Below are 14,978 nucleotides of genomic sequence, written 5' to 3' on the forward strand. Positions count from 1 at the left end.
GTCAAACTATGTGCATCCCATGTGCTGATCTGTCCCTCCCATAGGTAAAAATAGCAGTGGCAGTATGCTGTGGCAGTATGAGCGTTCGCGTGCGCTAGAGACTGCGGGACAAGCTACTGAAGTATTTAGAAAGAGAAGAGTGTGTTATATTTGTCCTCCCACTTGTGTAGTTGCTTGGCGCTCTCAGGATTAGAAGACAGGCAGCCCAACAACTACTAGATGGTGCTGCAAGGGACACTTCTGTTCCTTGGCTGCCTTGGGCCATGTGGTCCTGCCTTCTTCTGTACCCCAGCTCTGATGCCTGTCTGACCCTCAAGGGAGCTGGTGCAAGTCACAGACACGACCAAAAAACATCGTACAAAAATAACGCTTTTTCTGCTTGCTTGGCTAGCGCAGTCGGCTTCCTGAAAGATGAGACAAACACCAAAGCTGGGGCAGAGGAGAGGGCAGCACTGCACGGCCAGAGGTGAGGGCGAACTTCGGCGTGGACAGGTGGACCAGGGCCGCTCTGAAGCGGTTGCCATCACGTTTTGTGCCACCTCACCTTCAGTACGCTAGGCACTCTGAAAGCAGCAGCATAAATAGCGGGGAGTAGTTTGTGAGGCACCAAACAACACTGAGCATTTGTGTATGAAATTGTTGTTTCCTGTAAATCATCAGTAAAAGCACAATAGCTCTTTCTTTCTTGTGGTTCAGGTACAGTAAAGTAATTAGAACCACTCCCCCCCCCCTCCCCCCCGCCAGCTAACTCTCACTATCTGTAAAGAAGTTATAATCATTCAAGATGGTAAAGATGTTGCCTCTTAATGGAAACAAAAAGTGCATGATATTGTGTAAGATCATCCTTGCTTTACCTATACACATAGTTTCTTTCTTTAGGGGAGGGTGATTAAACCTAGGAGATGTTACTGCCTTAAGTACTGCTTTATTTTTAAATATGCACTTGTATATTGTGAGGGTAGTCACAGTGCTGTTAGAATATATCAAACCAGCTTAAAAGTAAATGGAGGAAATCCTAGACCTAAATATGCTGTATGCAGAGTCATATTGGGGTTAGTTGCGGTAAGTTACTGAATCCTTCTAAGAAAAATTGAAAAATGATAAAAGGATTATGAATTGTCTCCTCTGTGTTGGTCGAAGACCTGGGCGATGAATTTCTTAGGCTTCCTACCTTGATAAAATTTAGCTGTGCCATTTGACTCGTTACAAGCATCCATCCTGAGATGACAGTTAGTTTTCAGAGGTGTTCTATTCCGTTGAATACAACTAAATGAGTCTGAGTGTCATCAGAAAGCTTATTGGTTCCTCTCCTAATTTTTTGCGGACAGTGTTTCGTTTTGCAAATCTGAATTCCGTATCTTACCTGGTTGATAAATTTGATCTGCAGGGTGGCACTGTTTCTTCCTTAATGCCTTTAATTGCTGCATGATAAGTATGGGCATTTCAACCCATAGTTTATCATCAACATTTTTTACTTATCGACTGAGATGAGCTTTCTTCCCCTTAGAAAATAATTTCTTCAAAGAATGGCATCACTAATATTTGTTGTTGAAATCTTTCAATTGCAAGAAACTGTAGCTATACTTTCTCTCTTTTAGGTGCTAATTGATTTTCAGGTGTTAGGTATTATTTGTTTTATATATGGGAATATTCCAAAACTTTATGAAGAATAAAAAATAGATAAACAGACTAAGTAGAACCTTTTCCCTAATGAGAATCTTTCCCTTAATTTCAGTGGACTTCAAACTGGGCCAATAATAAGAAATAGCAGAAATACCTTATTTTTAAAAGTCCCTTTAAAAAAACAGAACATATCCTGACTTCTCCCCCACAAAACCCCAAACTTTCTCCTCTCACGTTATTTCCTTAAATAAATGTAAGTGCAGCAGAGGATTCTTTGCTTAAACACAAAATTTAGGAGTGAAGGAAGAAGGAGCAAGATCCTGCATATTAAATGTGAGTCATTCGGTTCTTTCCTAATAGAAGTTAAAATGAATCATCATATTGCAGAAAGTCTGTAATATCAGAGATCTGATCTGAGATTATTGTTTAAAATTGCACCGGTGACTAGAGCTGTGTGGATTTATGTGAAATCACACCAGGTGACAGTCTGATCTAGAAATTTTAGTATAAATTAAATAATGAAACCTGAAACTATGTTTCTTTTACATGTAAAATAAGCAGAGGAGAAGTACTGCTTGATATTTCTCCCCTGAAGGTCTTAGTTCCACTTCAGTGGGTAGACTGATTGCCAGAGGGGCATGAGCAGCGTGATTACTCTTGAAAATTCCAGCGTAAATGGGTTTTTCTCCTTGGCAGTCCTCAGGATTCCCCATGAAGCTTCCAGGTGTTGGATTTGCTGTAGACAAGTTTTAAAGTTTTTAGATTTACCTCTTTTGCTCCAAGTTAAACCCCTTGCGTATCCTGTAGAGAGGTTAAGATCCCTATGAAGCCCGAGATTGTCTTGTTAATAACTGTAGGAATATATTTATCGGACTAATTTAATATTTAATCATTTTTATACTATGCAACATAGCAATCTCAGATAAATCCTACTTTTTAATATTTACAGTTTTCTTAATATTTACATATTTCTTACTGTACTCTTCTTTCCTTGCTGTGATGCCCCGGAGGGGAAAACATGCTTTTTGAGAGAAGACTAGAGGGGGATTTTCATTCCTTGGATATTTCTTGTGACTGTCCCAGCCAGCCGTTTATATTTTTCCACTGGAGAAGTTTAACTAAGGAAATGAGCTCATGAGTATGTCTCCAATTTTTATTTTTGTCAGGGAATGAAGTCTCAGTTTGCAAAGTTCTGTCATTTTTGCTGTGACTTGTTTGAAGTTGCAGGAAAGGCTGCTTGAGCAGATAATTTGTGATTTTGGGAGGCTGCCTGACAGCCTTCCATAAGGATGTAATGGATTTCTTTGTGAAATAGGGAAGTCCAGAGAACATACTGAATTAGTTCACAGTTTGCAAGGTGCTCGCAGGTCACAATAGCTAATTAACTGGAGAATGAGAGAAACCTGCCACAGCTCTTTACCCCGCTACGCATGGTGCTGCAGAACCATAACCTACATGAGAGCATCCGTTTCCTAAAGCCGGCTGCCGAAAGTGGGGTGAGTCATACCCCCTGTACGATTGAGATATTGAGGAAACGATTGTAGGGCTCGCTTATGTCGCTGTTGCTGACAGTATCGTACTATGCGGAGAATTCGCACGGAAGTTAGTGGGACTATTTGTTCCTTGTGCAGATAGCAGATACAGAACTAAGCGCTTAAGTTTACTGAGTGAGAGATAATTGGAAATGCATTTTATGTGAACCGTTTTGAATGTTTAACTTGTTGGAAACAAGTGGAATAATGTGTCTGAGAGCTGTTGTTCCTGATTAACACGCGAAAGAGAATAGAGAATATAAAGAAAATGGAAAATATAAAGAGAATAAATAGAAAATAGATCAAGATTGGTTTCTGTTTCTCTCTATGAGCAGTTTGGTCTGATTTGTAGAAGTGCCTAAATATGGGTTTAGGAACAAAGCTTTTGATGTTAATTTTTTTTGAAAATGTTGATGTTGACGTCAGCATTACAAGAAGAGGGCTTCTTATTTTCTTAGTGTCTGACTTGGCAGCTTGGTAGCTGAAATTATTTATGGCGCTTAGAAAGAGTTGATTCATTTGCAGGATGTGCTGTCATAGGTACTGGTGCAGTTTTGGTATATTTTCCACTTTCTTACAGAAAGGAAATATATAGCTGCGTTAAAAACTAGTTTGTTGTAGGTATCTGTTGTACAGGTAGTGTAGGTATCACGTTTCATGGGCAGGTTGTAATTTTACACTGAGTTCTCGTGACTTTATGACCTTCCACAAAATTAAAACATTACAAAGTGTATGATTCCCACATTAAGTTTTAGGTCAGATTTGTGCCTGTTGTAATATATGTTACCAGCAGGATATTTCAGTAAGCAAAGGACATAAGTGCAAGTCCTGTATTTCTTTCTCTGGTGGTTCTTCTTGTCTCTTGGAAGTATTTCACAGTTTGTGGATGTCTGACTTCTCTTTCGTATTTCCCTGTAGTTTGTGGTTTCTTCGTGTCTGCTCTACTGACTGCCTGTTTCCTGTGAATAGGCTTAAAGCTTTTGAATATTCTTTTTTGTTGTCTGTCTTCCCGTAACTGTTCCCTCTGCAGGTGGATTTTAAGTCTTTTTCCATTGACCCTTTTTTCAAGTATTTTGAATCGTTCTGAAGTTAATGTTACTCCTTTATCTTTCCTTCCACGCACCTTTTTGATTTCCAGTTTTACCTCATTTTTTTCTCTACCCGCACGTCCTGTGCATTTTCTCCGTGCATTGTTGCTCCGTAGTTGTTTATAACAAATCTTCCATTGTGCTGTTCCTTTTCCTGAATATACTGTTAAACAGAGCCCTAAGAAGAATATATATATTTTTTTTGACCACGTGAGGTGCAGTTTCAGAAACGGACTTTATGAAAAACCTTTTCTGCTTTTTAGTTAGGAAGAAGCTGACATCTATGGACCGGAATCGAGGAACGGTATTGTTTCAGTAGTCTCCTTGTTCTTCTTCTTTTTCCGTGTCTAAGGAATCAATCCTTTAAATAATTATTTTCAGGCAATGAGAAACAAAAAAAACCCTTTAAATGAAGAATTGTACAAAATTATAGGACCTACATTTCTTCTTATTCATGTCTTATGTACAGTGATATGTGGATGATATCTTCTCATGCTCAGTAGATGAAAGTTCACTTCACTGGCAGAATCCTTCATAGCAGCATTGACTTTCTTTTGTTTTGTTTTCAGTGCAATGAAACTTCCTTCTTTTTTGAAGCACGTAACAAGACTGCATGCAAGCATCTCTGGAAATGTTGTGTAGAACATCATACATTTTTCAGGTGAGTGATGCTGAAGTTTATTGTGATTTCATTAGTGAAATGAGGGACACTGCACTGAATAAGAACCTTGCTATAGCTGAAAGTGGTGTCACAGACTTGCTACCTGACAACTCTTGTTTCCTCTTGATTATAGAATACTCTTGAAAGTTGATGCCTTCCTTTTTTATGATGCTATAAAACAATCGTTTTAAAATCTTTCAGTAGTTCAGTGGCTCATTTTGTCTTAGAATTCTTTCTAAAACAGCATATCTCAACTTGCATGAAGTATGTTGTAACAGAAGTATCCACGTACGTATATGGTGGGATTTAAGCTGTAACCATTACATTCTCTGTTGCAGCATTGACTTCAGGCTTTTGGATTTCACATGTTACTATTACCTATGATTTTTTGAATAGCATTCTTTGCTGTATGCAGAATTTTTGATAGAGTGACTCACTGAAGCTTTGTTGGAGTGTATAAAAACGTTTCCAGTATTATACCTCTCAAAACACGTTTGGTTACTATTGCAAAATCACTAGTAAAAATACACAAGGGTCTTTAGCTAGGAATCTGTTCGTGGAATGCTTAGGGCTGGCTTTAACAGTATTTTAAAGGTGTAAGCTCAGAATTCCTGCCCGTTTCTGTGCCATGGTGTTTTTGCCTGCCAGCGTGAAATATTGAGCAAAAGGCTGTTATTGCCAACAGTTTATAGCAGACCCTAAAATAAAGAGATGTATAGTCAAAAGAAGAGGACGTAAACATGTGGCTTTGTGGAACTCTGAACCCGTTAAGAGTCTGCCTGGTGGTGGGGATGAAGAGGAGTTAAGAGAAAATTATTTTTCAGAATTTAAGTTTGTATTTATTGTTCCTCCTCTTAGGAAAAGGAGTCTAGTTGGGACTTATCAACGTGAACTTACTCTGTTGTTTTATTTTTCAAATTATGTAGAATGCCAGAGAATGAGTCAAACTCTCTGTCAAGAAAATTCAGCAAGTTTGGATCCATAGGTTATAAACATCGGTACAGGTAAATTTATTTCTTTGTGTAAACGTCTGTTCAATTAATTCTTTCATTATTCCTATTTCTTCCCCTTTCTTCCAATTACAGAAAACAGTTATGTCTCACCCTACCCAGTTCTTTTCACAAAGGGACACTCAGGGCCGTTTTAGCTGACTCCATTTGTCTGTGTCTGAGGCCTTGGAAGGCAGTGTTAGGACAAATGTAGAAGTGACTTTTCATTGTCCAGATTCCTAGAGCTGGCTAGGACCTGCTGTAGCCGTTAGTGAAAGAGAGAGGAACCTTGGCAGTGCTTCAAGTTAAAATCTCATTGTTAAGTTGTGAAATTGCTCTAATATCCTAAAGATTTTTTCCCTGACAGCTGGGGAATACGAAGGCAGGGAGGCAGGCTGGCCGTCACCTGTCATCAGGGAGTTTGCAAAGGGATGGTACAAGCAGAAGAGCGTAGGAAATCCGCAACTGTGAGGCCCTCCTTTACAGCTACTTGGGCATTGTAATTGACTTATTGCAAGGGCTGTTGATGTGACTGGTTGTATCTCGTCCTGTAGCAGCAATGCTTTTGTAGCGCTGCTGTTTTATGAATGAAAATGAGGGAAGACCTAAAGGGAAATGGAGATATCTTTTCTAACTGGACTCTCTGGGAAAAACTGGATAAGCTTTCAAGCCTGCAAGCTCTTTTTATGTCTGAAAGAAGCAGCAGACTTTCAGGCAAAGGGTGTACAGGGAGCAGTTACTCTGTTTTAACCTGAGTTAACCAACTAGACAGTGTGACATAAGAGACAGTTAATACAACGGTGCAGAGGAAGATGTGGCAAGCGGAGAGGACTTAAGATAACTCTAGCTGTAGGGCCACAAAGGGCTAGCAGGAGACGGGATTTAGAAAAAACAGAAATATGACAGAAACCCAATATTTCTATTGAGCCTGGGGTCCTTAAGCCTGTTGAAACAACAGGGTCTTTGTCTAGTGAGAAAGACACTGGGTTTGGCATTCGGAGACCCCTGTGTTAAATCCTGTTCTGTCATATTGACTGAACAATTTTGAGGAAAATAATTTATGGCCTGATATTTAGAATTGCTTTAGAGTTGCATTTTCAGTGCGTATTCAGTGAACCTGAAGAGGAGGATGTGGAGCAGCAAATCAAGATCACATCTGAAAGCCAAGCCCCTTTCTTTTTCCATCTTCATTGGCCCTGTTTATCAAGTGGGGCTAAAAATAGTTTTTCTTCTTTTGTAGTTGTTTTGAAGCTGCTGGGTGAAGGAGCTCTGTATGCTATATTCACAAATTCTAGAGGTTTTTTCCATGTCCTGAAAATATACCAGTTTGTTTAGGGTTTAGGTTTATTTTTCTCTCGTCTGTGTGTCTTTTTCCTGTTTGCATTTCCACCGTCGCTCAAGGAGTACATATGTTACCATAGGTAACGTTGATGGTGTGTTATTTGTTAGGCAGTTCTTTGTCAGTGCCCCCTAGAAGATATCCTAAACCCAACAACCGTAACTCTCCGTTATTCAAGCGGCTCCTGGATTGCAATAGTAGCTACTAACAGTAGTGTGCAGTAGTAGCTCTATTACACTTGTCCCTGGTTGATTAGGATTTAAGACCTAGCTTGTGTTACAGATGGAGAGATGACTGTGCTGAGTCTGAGCTTGTTTGACTGAATCTGGATTGTGTCCAGGCAGGATCACTGGTGTGTTTCTGTGCCCTCCTCTCCGATGTATGTGGCTCATCATGTTATCTGCTGCGCCCCAGCTTCCCCTTACTCTTGTAAACGGAGGATTGATTGTACTGCCATTGGGGTTTCCAGTTTGATCCTGACCAGCGTAACCTCATCTGTGAAACTGGTATGGAATACACTGAATTCCTGCCAGAGTACTGAAGATGAGAGTTTTCCAGGCTGGACCGTTTCAGCTGATGGGAGCGTGGCAGGTTATGTGCTGTAGGAAAAGAAAGCTTTCTGTCTACTAGGACCTTCCTACGAGTAGAGTGTAGCAGTTACTGTGTTTGAGTCTTTTCTGCCACTGGTACATTGAGTCCCTTTTCTCTTGGCCGTGGTGGTTCTTTTTATTATTATTATTCATTAATTAATTAATTTATTAACAGCTCCAGTGTTGATCTGTGATTTGAATTGCCACGTCGGTTCAATTGTTACCGCCAGCAATTTTGTTAATGTTAGTTTTGTCTAGAACATATTTAAGCGTAGCTTTCTGTTCTAGTATAGTGTTCCCCGTTTTGCTGTAGTGGTTGTTTAGGATTTCCCCCTGATTTGAGCTGATGCTCTAGTAAATTGGAATGTGACGTGTAGTTATAGCACATTGATTACACAGTGTTAATCATATATGGTGATAATCGATTGGTGTTTGACACATTAACTCTCCTTGGAATGCAGAGAAACAAGCATAGCTAACAGCATTTTCATGTGCCTTGAATATCTTTCCTTTGTTTATCCCTCAGCTTTGATTTTTTTTTTCTTTGCCTTTTGTAACTGTTGTAGCACCACAAGCAGTGACAGTATTGTGTATCTGCATGCATCATTAGGTCGAAGCAGAAGCCATGATTCTGTTCTTGGACTGTGTATGTATTGGGACCATAATATTATGGTGTGTTTTTAAATCTTCCAGGTACTTCTTGTTAGGTGGCAGGCAGATTCCAAGAAAACAATTTCTCTCTCTTAAGATCAGATGTTTTGGTTAATTACACAGAGGTGTTAGTGTGAATGGAAGGTCTTATCCCCAGGTGTTTTCGTTAAAATTGCTTTTGGAATTTGCAAGACTAGCATGGCCACAGAACTTAAAAGTTGAGCGGAAATGTTTTCTGCCCAACTTGGGAACAAAAGAACATGAAACTGAATATCGAAAAACAGCATTACTTTGATGCAACGTTAGAGATTTTTTTGTCCTTTAATCCTTTTACAGATTTTAAGAAGATCAAAATTCTGCAGTGCTGATTACTCCTGTGGTGCTATTGGTGAAAACACAGTCATCCTAGTGGAGCCTATTCACATAGCTCAGAATATCTACACATGTAATGCCTGGAATAATTGCTTGGCACTAGCTAGCAAGACATCTGATTGCTTTTAAAACATGGAACTGCAGGTGTCAGAGTAATTGGGAGTTACTGTTAACAATTACTTCTTTTGTATGATAAGTTTCCTGAAGCGAACCAAGAGTTTTGGGGAGGAGTATGGGGCCTGGTTCACATTTGTATTATGACCACTTTATTCTGCCTAGTCACACGGAAAGGGGCTTTAACATGAGCATAAAATAATTTATTTATACTTGTAGTGACTTTTTCCACTGTGTGATGGAAAAGAGCTATACTATAAATGGGAATTGGGTCTTGTACTCAATTTAATATCAGTCAGGCCTGTGCTAGTGAGAGTACGTTATTACAGTTTGCTTTGCACGGGGTTTTTCATGCCGTTTTTATCGTCACTTCCCTATGGTAGAGCAAGTAGCCGCTTTCTGATTGCAACTGAACAACCTGAAATACGTGTTTTACTGAGGTAAAAATGTACAAAGAGAATTCAGGAAATAAAACAATCAAATTATTTAAGAAAGTTGTGTGTTAGAAGCTAGGAGGTTACAAAAGGTCACACTATCTCAACCCCTTCCTAATAGACCACCATTCAGTTTTGGTTGCTTAGCTCCCCTGAAAATACGAAATCTAGAAGAGATCAACACAATCTTTTGATGATTCTGCCATTGTCTGATTCAAAACAGAAGTGAATAAATAGCAGAGAGGGTAGTGCTATGTGCAGCCGATGCTGAGAGCAGGAGTAGTAGAGTTGGGATGAGAAGTGAATAGCTAACAAAAAGTACTGCCAAACCACATGCATTTTTTTCAATCTAAATATTTCCTATTTCTTAGATCCTGCATTTTTCCATGTGTTTATCTGATTTTTTTTAACGTAATTTTGGTGCATTTTCAAGTGGCAGGACGGCTTTGCAAATGACCAGAGACCTTTCTATTCAGCTTCCCCGGCCTGACCAGAGTGTTGAAAGAAGTCGCAGTAAGACTTATCCGAAAAGAACACAACAGACCGGTAAGTCCTTCTATGCTGTGCCTGCGGAAAGATTTCATCTTTGGCGTATGAGTCATTCTATTTTCAAGAAGCAAGTCAAAAATGCTCCAAGATCCTCAAGGATCTCTCAAAATGCATTTTCTCCCTTTTTTTTTTTTTTTTTTGGTTTAGGTCAGTAGAGACGTAACCTTAAATGGATTTTAAAATTCCAGCTTTGTGAATGAAAGTGACAAAAAGTAGATCAAACATGATAAAAATCCGTATGTATAGGTCTAAATGTAAAGTATGAAAGGGAAGTTTGAAAACAGACAGTTGGCACATATTTTTTATTTCTTGAAAACTGTCTGAAGAATTTGTATTTGCGTTGCTTAGTTGGGATCCCATAGTTCCAGCTCCTTAACCCAAGGTGTCTCCCTTTTACATCTGTTTCCCAGTTTGATAAAACTAGTGTAATATCCCTTTATTTTGATATTAAGTGGAATAGAATTAATGCCGTGCCCTCTGAAGTTTTAACATGCTTCAGATTTGTGAGCTGGAAAATCCTAACTGCATTCTGAAAATGTCAGGGGAGGCTGGAAGTTTTTGCAGGCATCAGAGGAAACATTTGAGATTAAGCACACATCCCAGGAGCTGTATCCAAAACAATGAACGTTTCCTGCAATCTAGTAATAGGGGCAAAAAGTTTTTCTAATGTCAGGCTCCAGTTCTACGTGTGATTATGTGCCTACCCTTAACTTCACTCGTGACAGCGATTGTACAAATTTGAGTGGAACGTATGTGCATAGAGTTAAGCGTATGTGCACGTGCGTTAGTGGTTTGAGGAAAACTTGTTTCGGGCTTTAAAATGTAAGCAAGCTTTCTCTTTATCACAGGTTAATATAGCATCAGAAAGTTTTGAGAGTCGCCATTTTTAAAAAGAAAGCAGGTATATACATCTGGAAACCACCCATGTTGATTCTGGTGACATCTTTGGATTCAGAGACAAAGTGAGCGTGTCTAGAAATTTTCTGTCCCTGTTCTGTGTATTAGCTCCAATGGGCATTGAAGTGTAGTGTCATTACAAGTATTATCCCTGGAAAATAAAAGCAGTTTACAACGCATTTTTTGGCGTTAAGTATAAGAAGGGAAGGATTGCTTTGCTTTTGGATCATGGTATCTTTTTGCAGTATCTGCGGTCGTGAACGGATGCCTAAACGCAGAAGAAGCTGTTCCTTCTTGAACCTAGGAACTTGGGCTTTTGTTCAGCTGGGCCATACCATACTTACACGTACACCATACTTACAGTAGTAGTTCCAGATGTATGCCACTTCCCACCTCATTACTCTCCTGTTTGGTTTTGCAGAAAATTTTACGGCTATTCAGAGGTAAACTTGTCGTCTGAAACTTGGCCCATCAGTTGGAAAGACTGTCTGCCTTAGCACGGGCACTGACTGTCTGTCTGTATTGCTGCAGGGGTGTGTGTGTTGTGCTCACTGATTGCTGGGGCCTCTCAACTCACTGTGAGGAAAACTGAGACCGCCTTATAATATATTTTACTGATACAAGGTGGTGTAGAATTTGCTGAGCAATGCGTGTTTGTTGTTTTGGTGGATTTAATTTGTTTGTTTTACTTCCAAAATAAAAAAGGCTACTTTTTCACCATCTTATTCATATGTATTTGTCTAATCTGTATTCTCCATCCTGGTATGTTAGGGATTTGTTTTGCTGTTAATTCAAGTTAATCCGTTATTTGCTGTGTGTTGTGAATGTGCCGTCCCTTTGCACTGGCGAGAGTGTATCACCTGGAACGGGCTTTAAGTAAAAGGAATTCGATTCATATCCCACTTAATATTTGCGGTAAGGAGAGCGAGCCACGTCGTTCAAACTCCGTCCTTCCCTATGAGGATATTTTGATTTATTTTTTCATTTTGTGTTCGGGCACTCACATTGATAAAAAGCTTGTACGGTTTCTCTGTTTACATGGGTTCTCAGACGCTGAGGGCAGGTTAATGCTGCTTCTCCTCCGTGTGACGGTCTGTCGCGTCTCATTAGGATAAGTCCTCCCCTTTTCACATAAATGGGTTCTTAGATGCAGCGATGTTGAGTGCAGGTAACACAATAAATCACATTTTGTTTCTTGATATGTTTTACTTGGTGAAAAATACTAACCCGCTGTAGATTTTGCTTTTACAGAATAATTTTGACCTCAGAAATGAGACTGGTGCTGTAAATGGTCTCATGAGTTACTTAAAACTTGCCCTGACTGAAATGGCTGAGAGGGTAATATGACATTGCTCATTAAAATAAACCTTCCTTTAACACAGTGAGATGACGTTAGCGGTTGTCATTGATAGCTAGTCTTTTTAGTTTTGTTTTTCATATGGGCTAAGAAGATTGAATGTGCCCTATTCAGCATTTGTAACAGGCTGAATTTTGTTTGCCTCTATAAATTAGAGATTTCTTAGGGTATTTTCTGCCAAATGCCACTTAGGTTAGTACCCAGCTGGATATTGTTTAAAATTTGTCTTGTTGTAACGAAAAGTAGAGTTGCGTTTGTTCTCCTGTCCCCCAAAGCCCGTAACAACCTACAAGTAGCTCTTGCACAGTAGTTTCCTTCTCACCTTCTCGGAGTTCAGCATCTTTCTTCACCTGCTGCTTTACCTTTTTTCCTCTTTTTAAGATTGCGAAATTAAATGCAGCCAGGTCGGTTGGCTGTTCTGCTTTTTGTTAGCTGTCGGTGCCAGGAAGGGGCTCAGCCGCAGCTGTGGTTTTGGGGGCAGGGAGACGAATCAGTGGCGCTGTGCATGCGAGGCTGTGACGCGCGTTGCCTCCATCGCAGAGGTGTGCTAAACCCTCGGACTTCTGTGACATCTCATGTTTTCCTTCGTTCTTCCTTTTTGTACCCTTGTTCCGCTCTTATTAGCAATTATGTAGCATGGGTTCTTCATCTTTTTTTTTTTTTTTTTTCCTGTCACTTAAATGTAGAGGTTAGCTATCTTTTGGACCGTTGAGCGACTACTAATGTTTCCTTGTCTCACTGGTCCATTAAAATACACTAAAGCCATTAGGGCTATAGCCGCTTGGTGAACTCCCTGGTAAGAGCTGGAGTAGATACCAAAACAATGATAAAAAATATTTATATTTTTAGTAAAAATATATGTGCTTTAAGGGCGGGATTGAAGGAGATGATAATGCGAACAGAGAGAAACTAGCTTTCTTAGGTAACAGCCGCTGCCCCTGACTGGCTCCCTTGATAAAATGCAGTAACCTCCCTTTTATCACTTGCTTAATACATTATGTATGTCAGCAGTCCTAAGGTTAGTGGAAAAAATCAGACCAGGAAACTTCAATGACTGTGTAATCAATGTTTTTATAGTACTGAATTGTTTTTCCTCCGTGTACATTTAGGTAAGTTTTTAATTTGGTGTTCAGCAGGAGAAGAGGGTTTAGGGGTTTTTTTTAGGAGGGGAATAAAAGCTCAGACTTGAGATATGCATAGCTTGTTTAGTTTGCATATTCTCTTCGTTTCATTTCGGTTAAGAAAGAGTTACAGTTATAATTTTGTTCTGGTTATAAATGACAAACTCAAGCAGGGGAACAGGATCTTGCATTGTTCTGTCCTATTCTGTTACGATAAGGCTTGACATTTTGTTCGGCTTTCGCAACGGCGCATACGGGCTGCCCGAAGAGAGCCTTCGTTACCCCTGGCTCCGCAGGAACGTGCCCTCTTGCAAACCACTGGTACGACCAAACCTGTTGCCGCGGGTCTGACTTTATTCAGCACTGGAAAATGCATTGCTTAGCGCTCGCTGTTGTGTGGTAACTGATTTGTCAGTGCCTCGTGCGCTGTGTAGTCGTTTGAACTCGCGTAAAATAAGTGCCGCGGTCTGATTTAAAAGCAAGGTGGGAGATCAAAAGTGGGTATTAAAATTGTGGTACTGTCTCCTGGGGGGCCTGGGTCAGGGCTCTCTTCTGGTAGTCCCGAGCACACGCGATCACAATCGTGGCCCTGACAAACCTACGTAACGTCATAGCCACCCGGCGTTATCCTGCTGGGTCCATCTCTGTCGTGGTATGGAGAACTGTTGGCTTTGAGCATTCAGAGTCATGAGTCTTCTCCCAGAAAGCTAGGAGACTGGGTTTAAAAGTTGAATTTTAGAAAATGAATGTTGGGATACTATTATTTACTTATGTAAATAAGTTTTTTTTTTTTTTTTTGAGCTTTCGGAGCAGAGCACGCAAGAATTTCTCCAAAAGTATGAAAAGTAGAAACTTCTGTGTTTTCTGCATAATTGCACCTCTTGAGAAACTTAGGCTTCAAGAAAGGCACGGTTCTAGTGAGAGGATTAGCCCCACTGAGTGTGTATGTTCATGTACAGCAACCTTTGCTTTATCTGAGTTGTCCTAACACAGGAGATAGCTCAGAGAGATGTAGGGAGGTATGCTGAAAGAAAGGATCGATTTAGGGAATTAAGGTTTTATCTTTCTGTCTCAACAGCTGTTGTATTCAGATCCGTAAAACAGAAATTTTTGGTTTGGGTAAGTATTTGGTTGCCAGAAATCTGACTTTCATTATTTACAGCTCTGGTTTTCGCCGAACATCAGGATCGTAGACACTTCTAACGGGGGTGCAGCAAACGGCCTCAGAAAGTGTGTGCCTAGTGTATATGCGTGACGTTTCAGAAGGGATTTGCACTGGAAAAGTTGAAAACCACTAATTTGATGTAAAAGAGTTAAAAGTCGATTGACTCATATTCATATATTTCCTGTGTTATTTTGTCCAGAACAATAACCTGCTTTAGAGGAAAATTGCTCCATTCTGGGAAACAAGCTCCTGTTGAATGGCTAGCAATACCAGCGTTAAGGATTTTTTAATATACGTTTCTCTGTGGTCTGTGACCCAAATACAGGAACTGTTTTTGACAGGTTTTTAAGGGGATAACTACATAATAGGTACCTCTATAAACCGACTTTTGCCTGAGGTAGATCAGCACCAGCGAAGCTGTGAAATGATTCGCTAACTGTAAAAGTTTTTTTTTAAATCAGCGATTTTGTAAAAGGGTGGATTTGACCACTTCTGT

The 14,978-nt window shown here is 39.9% G+C and overlaps 1 protein-coding gene across 5 annotated transcripts in view; it reads left to right on the forward strand.

Moving 5' to 3' along the window:
- The window catches only part of LOC138064821 (band 4.1-like protein 4A), a 140,555-nt gene that overhangs the window by 86,685 nt on the left and 38,892 nt on the right, over positions 1-14,978 (forward strand). For all 5 annotated transcript variants that reach the window (XM_068928827.1, XM_068928828.1, XM_068928829.1 and 2 more), the window contains 3 exons: positions 4,813-4,904; positions 5,831-5,908; positions 9,827-9,939. In XM_068928827.1, coding sequence (XP_068784928.1) covers positions 4,813-4,904; positions 5,831-5,908; positions 9,827-9,939 — 283 coding nt within the window. The remainder of the gene's footprint in view (positions 1-4,812; positions 4,905-5,830; positions 5,909-9,826; positions 9,940-14,978) is intronic.

This window comes from Struthio camelus, chromosome Z (genome assembly GCF_040807025.1).
Source record: "Struthio camelus isolate bStrCam1 chromosome Z, bStrCam1.hap1, whole genome shotgun sequence".
Lineage (NCBI taxonomy): Eukaryota > Metazoa > Chordata > Aves > Struthioniformes > Struthionidae > Struthio > Struthio camelus.